This window comes from Triticum aestivum, chromosome 3D (assembly GCF_018294505.1).
Source record: "Triticum aestivum cultivar Chinese Spring chromosome 3D, IWGSC CS RefSeq v2.1, whole genome shotgun sequence".
In the NCBI taxonomy this organism is placed as follows: Eukaryota; Viridiplantae; Streptophyta; class Magnoliopsida; order Poales; family Poaceae; genus Triticum; species Triticum aestivum.
Window position 1 is genome coordinate 104911070 of NC_057802.1, and position 6064 is coordinate 104917133.

Here is a 6064-nt window from a genome sequence, read left to right on the forward strand (position 1 = left end):
TGCAGCGCCCGCGAGATCTGAAACCACCACCTCCATTATTGGAGCTGCTGCAAAGCTGTCCATCCATGGCGGGCTCGCCTTTCTTCCGCCCTTTTCAGGACGTTTCTGGTGTCGCCTTGCTCTTTTCTCCCTTTCCCTGCCCTGGCCGAGGCTGACACCGCAAGGACTACGGACGATCCATGATTAAGAGGAGCTAAGCACCACGTTTGATTCCCACTTAGTTGATCTATTGCCATTATCGTCTGACCAAGACAAGCTACACACATTCAGAGTACCGATGGCGTGTCTTTTCTCACGCATAATCCATTTCTTTCGAGTAGAAAGCACCTGGTGATCTGAACTGTTGAGCTACAGCTACCAATAATTACTGAATCACCGCACAGCATTATAGCTATGGCTTTCAAGTCTGAGCGAACCACAAAGAAAAGTACCGAGAATGCAATTTTTCCCTTCATTTCGCCGTGAAATCTCGATTAGATACGGCGTCGCGCCGCCGGCGAACCCAGGCTGGAGGGAGCAGTAGGAGCCCTTCCTGATTATGATAAGCCGAGAGATCGATCGAGCAAAACACAGGAGATATACAGGCCTGATTTCATGGGACTAGTTTACTCCCAAACGGGGCAAAGCGAGACAGAAAGCAAAGTGCACTGGGATATACTCTACTTGTTGCAAATATATACTACTATAGAAAAAGAGCAAACCCTAGCTGGCCATGGAGGTTATTCTATCTACTACACTACACCCACACTGCCACTAAAGGGCATTGCCGCCATGGATAGGCCACACAGCTGATTTTGCACCCAATTCTGTAAGCCGGATGCCGTGGTTTCAGCAGCACATTGGGCTCATGCAATAGGTCAACTTGCTCCGCCTAACGCACGCAGGAGGGAGAGGGGTATCCTTAGCAGTGAAGCTACCGGTTTGGGCATGCTGCTTGCGTTCTTTTGAATTTTCTTATTAGTGGAGGGGATGACAAAAGCCGAGCCCGTTGTTTCGTAGTTTTCCATGGAATGGAAAGTCTGTCCGTGGAAAAACCGACGGCAGCGGCGGCTCCGTCGATCTCCCCTCCGCTCTGTTTTACTTGGACCAACTTTAGAAAGGTCCGAATGCGGAGGAAAATGTCTCGCCGTTGACGGCTGTCAAAGCTTCAAATTACCGCGAAAAGGCGGTTGCGTGACGCTTTGTTAGTTACCGATTCATATAGGCGCGACCAAATCAAATGGCGTATGGAGAAGATCATTATGAGTTTGTCATTTGCCCCGCCAATGTTGTTCTAGCATTGCAGGACTTTTAGGTACGTCCTTCTTGACAGATTTTTCATTTTCTTTTGAATTTCTGCAAACACAATTAAAATCATTGCCTTTGGGTGCATGCATGGATTATGGAATCTAGCTAGCTAGGTACTAGCACTAACAAGTAATACAGCGCACTAGCGACCGATCAGCAATGAAAAGCACATCAAGGAAGAAAAGGCAGGGGGAGCCCGGTTCGACGAAGGGCCCAAAGTGGTTAAACAAGTGTTGCCTTTGTTCATGTGTTCGACGGAGCTGCCCCCATTCTTCTTCATCTCCACCTCCACCAGAGGCAGAGGGGACACATGTTGGTGAGCACGAGCCCACTTGCTTGGCGCACCGAGAGGCCGCGGGGGTACCACATCAATAATCCCCGACGTTTCCTGCTTCGGTCGCAAAAAAAAAAAAGAAACTGATCATCTGGATTTCTGTTCACCGTCCATCACCGATTACTCTGTCTTGGTAAGCTTTAGCCCTGTGGTTCATGGCATTTCAGTTAGGCTTCGGCCCGGTCATAATTTACCGCTTGTTCAAAAGGCTCTCGCGGACCATGCATTCCTTAGCATACACTCAATGCAGTGGGCTCCATTGGCCAGGAAAAAAGTGAGCACATGAGTTGCATGAACAAGCAGCGGCGTATCCATGCATCTTTGAGCTCCGAGCTCATGAGTGCCAGCTTTAGTCAAAGGAAGAAGATGAAGAAATACGTACTAGCTAACTAATTAAATTCCTCACTTGCACGCCAAGGAATTCGTGACCTAGCTTTTCTCCGCCCCGGGAATTATGGCCTCTCTCCTTTCCTTTTGTCCGGGAACGAGAGAAAAAGGTGCCCGAGTTCTCGTGAGCGATCGTCCTCGCTGTGTTCTTCTAGGAGCATTTGTTGACGCAATTTCTGTATGCACACACGTATTATATACTTATATTAAGCAAAAGGGTTGGCATTTGCTTAATAAGTGAACCACTGGCATTTTCAGATCTGTATTATTCGTCAGGATGCATGGAGCGAACCGAAAATGCAAGCAATGTGCGCACTGTGACCACTTTCTGGTCCAGCTCAAATCGAAGAAAGGAAAACCATAGTTAACAATGAACTCAAAATTATCCAGAGTGTTCCTGCGAGGGAAGCTTCCATGAAACCAGGCCCTGCACACCACCCCTCTTTCTTTCTTTCGCTTCACATTTTCGACAGCCTGTTTATATTTTGGCATACACGAGCCCAAGCTTAGCTCTCTCTGTGCCCCTAGCACAGTTTACATTTTCTTTCCTCCTTTCTTTTGCTTCCTTAAAGTGGTCATTTAGTTAAGCGCCCAATCCTCCGTGTATCGGCATGCTTTTGTACGGTACGATCCCGTTGTATATCCTGGTCTTATCGGCTTGTGAGTACAGTTGTTGATCACATTATACTAACCACGTACACCTGTGTTATGCCATTAACTAGTAGAGCTAATCGACTTGTTTGATGTGGAGTACGGACTTTAATTTAGTTTCAGGGCGCCTGCTGGTTCTTTCCTGACCGAGACACATGAACCCATTCTTTACCATGAATGCCATGCCGTGCATGTGTGTGGAGCTCATAAATTAAGCGCCGTATCCCGGCGGTAATTTGGCAGCGTATCAAAGCGCTTTTTCGAGCTGGCCAAGCCAAAGCCAAAGCCGAAGCCAAAGCAGGCACGTTAATCTCCTGGCGTTTGTTCCTGGCAGCAGCGCCGGCTTTCTCTGCTTTCCTCGGTGCAGATGAGGGCACGTAATTATCCTTTTAGGCTGCGGCTTTCTTGACGCATTGAACCTGCATGCGCTTCACGTTAATTATTTGCTGCCGGCCGCCGCAATTAGGGTTGCTAGGTACAGTAAGGGGGTGTTTGGTTCAGGGACTTTTGCCAGAGACTAGAAAAAGTCCCTAAAAAGTCCCTAGGAACCAAACTGGAGGGACTTTTTCTACAGGGACTAGAGAGTCTTTTTTCATTAGTCCCTGGGACTAGAAAAAGTCCTAAGACTTCTGAACCAAACACCCCCTAAGTAAGCTTCTTCGTTCTTCTGGAACGGGGAAGAAAAACATCTTCTTTCCCAAGCAGGTTGCCAATTGCAGCGTGATACAGTGACCGATAACCTTGTAGGCTGGCTAGCTAGCTAGTTAGTGCTCACCAGCTAGCTAGCTGTCGCACGGTGAAAGACATGTAACTTTGTACTACTAACCTGTACATATAGGTGTAGCCACCTCAGTCACCTCCTCCTGCTTTCTTTATCTGACCTGATATCTGATAATATAGGATGGGATTGCAAGCCTGAGCTTTTAGAGGGGGTGAAACTAGGGCAACGATTCTGAACAAGTCTCAATAACTTTTGGAGGGCACGTAGTGCTCACCAGCTGATCGCAAGCTGTTCATGCCCCGGAGAGCAGTGGTGAAAAAGGTTGTTCTAAAAATGTTTACCCCTCAAAAAACAAAAACAAAAAACTGGAACCCTGAAATGGCAGGGGCTCCTCCGTCCATGCACGATGATGCATTGCATATTCCCTGTGCCAACGTGGAACGAACCCATGCACGCATGCACGGGACCAAAGCTAGCTCGCAACTTGCAAAGCACCGCCTACTACTACGTGCCTACTGTTTGTCTGGAAGCTTCCCGGAAGGCGCCTCAAAACGCTATTTATCAGTAACATAATCTCTCCTCGCTTGGCTTTTCCACGTAAATTATTGGCACCTTTCCATACGGTCCGTAAAAAGCACACCGTTTCCCACATAATTGCGACATATAAAATATGGAATAACCGGTAACTTTCCATGAACGGTGCACGCAAGCGCCTTTCTGTTGAAAAATAATGGTAGAAAATGCAAGGAGCTCACGGTGCTGCCGTGCAAGATCACAACTTAGTACGGAGTAGTTTCTTAGACACGAAGAGATATATCGTTTTGCGGCTGGGTTGGTTAGCTGGCTAGCTAACCGCCTAACCCTAACCAAGGCTGGTCACCACGTACTCAACATCATCATCATCATCGTCATCGGTGGTCACTACGGGACAATGGCGGTTCAAACAGTGCTTGGCTTTAGCTTAGCTTAGCCACAGCGCACGCCTCACACCCAACGTTACGCTCCTCTTCGTTGCTTAATTCTTAAGTCCCATCCAGCCGCGGGCCCCGCGCCGCACCCACGCCTCCCTCCTCCTCCTCGCGCGCCCGGGCCTTTAAATACGGGCCCGGCCTCCGCTTCCCATTCGTTCCATTCACCACCTAGCCAAGCAAAGCACTGAGAGCAAAAGTTGTTCCACTCTCCACCCCAAAGCAAAGCGAAGCCACCAAAGCCAGCTCCGCTCCTCGATCTCGGTGACGCGACACGCAGCGGGCTCGACGGTGATCTCTCTCTTCTCTGCATTGCCACGGTTCACGCGGTGGTGGCCATGGCGACCGACAGGAGGATCCAGCCGGCCGGCAGCGGCGGGGGTGGCGGGTCGTCGCCCGGAGGGGGAGGCGTGGAGCCCGGGCTCGGGAGGCGCCTGCTCCACGTGCTGCGCGCCGTCTACCACATGCTGCGCCGTGGCCTCTGCCGCAAGCGCCTCATGATGGACCTCCACCTGCTGCTCGGCCGCGGCAAGCTCGCCGGCAGGCACTTCCGGGACCTCCTCGCGCACCAGCCGCTCGCCGGGGGCCACCGCTTCGGCGCCGCGGCCGCGGCCGGCGCCTCCCCGTCCGCGCTCTCCATGTACCAGCACGACCCCAGGGACGTCGAGTTCAGCTGTGAGACCACGCCGGTGTACGAGCAGGCAGTCTTCCCCTTCAAGATCGGCCGCGGCCGCGGCCGGGGCAGAAACTACGGCGGGCTGGACGCTGCCACCGTGGCGGCCGCCTTCGAGATGATGAACGCGCACGCTGCCGGGGACACGCCGGGGGTGTCCCGGGCCACGCCGTCGCCCATGCTGGCGCTCAGCCTGGGGCGCTGCCCGGCCGGGGCGCGCCAGCTGCGCGTCACCGACTCGCCGTTCCCCGTCGAGCCGGAGGGCGTCGACGAGCGCGTGGACGCCGAGGCCGACAGCTTCATCAAGAGGTTCTACGAGCAGCTCCGGATGCAGCAGTCGACCACGCCCGACAACTGCACCCGCCGCCGTGGCTAGATCCAGACGCGCCGCGCGCCAGCCCCGGCCGCTTCCGCCATACGCCGCGGTGGTGCGAGGGTACGGGTGCATGGGCGCGAATCCTAAAGCTATATAAATACGTGGCATCGGTCGATTGTTTCACTGTCATGTGGGTCTCGAGTTTTTCTAGCTACCTGCATGCTCTGCTTGTAATTTTCCTCGTTTGTGATAATCTCTCGATAGAGAGCGAGGAGACGAGATAAAAAGAAGGGCTTTGAAGCCCCCCAACTTGTATCTGTCATATCAAGATGATATCATGCATATGAGCTGAAATGATAGAATTTTGCACATTTGCATGGATGTTGTTCGGCCGAGGTGCATGCATGCTAAATTGTTTCATTTCACAAGTGTGCGTATGCTTGTGAAAATACATAATCCTACTAGTAAATTGGTTGATTTGTGTATTAATTTATCATGCGGTTTGTATCGATCTGTGTTGGCATGAAGCGCGCGCACACACTTGTCAACTTGGATATACCAAGGAGAACACAACAGATTCATTCCGTACATAATAAGCAATGTACAGCTTGTATACCTACCGAGATCGTTGAGATTGCCTACATAAGTCTGACATATGCGGTTCTCTTGTCTTACATGTACAGAGCATACATGCCTCGGATCTTGGAGATGGAATCATGCAGCTCAC

At 51.4% G+C, this 6064-nt stretch overlaps 1 protein-coding gene across 1 annotated transcript; it reads left to right on the forward strand.

The window, feature by feature from the left end:
* Positions 1-4511: 4511 nt before the first annotated feature.
* On the forward strand, positions 4512-5710 carry LOC123074274 (uncharacterized). Its single transcript, XM_044497163.1, has one exon. It carries the CDS (start codon positions 4687-4689, stop codon positions 5395-5397), a length of 711 nt encoding a protein of 236 aa, XP_044353098.1. The 5' UTR covers positions 4512-4686; the 3' UTR covers positions 5398-5710.
* Positions 5711-6064: the final 354 nt, after the last annotated feature.

Coding starts and splice junctions, on each gene's coding strand:
- LOC123074274 (XM_044497163.1), top strand. CDS start 4,687: ATGGCGACCGACAGGAGGATCCAGCCGGCCGGCAGCGGCGGGGGTGGC.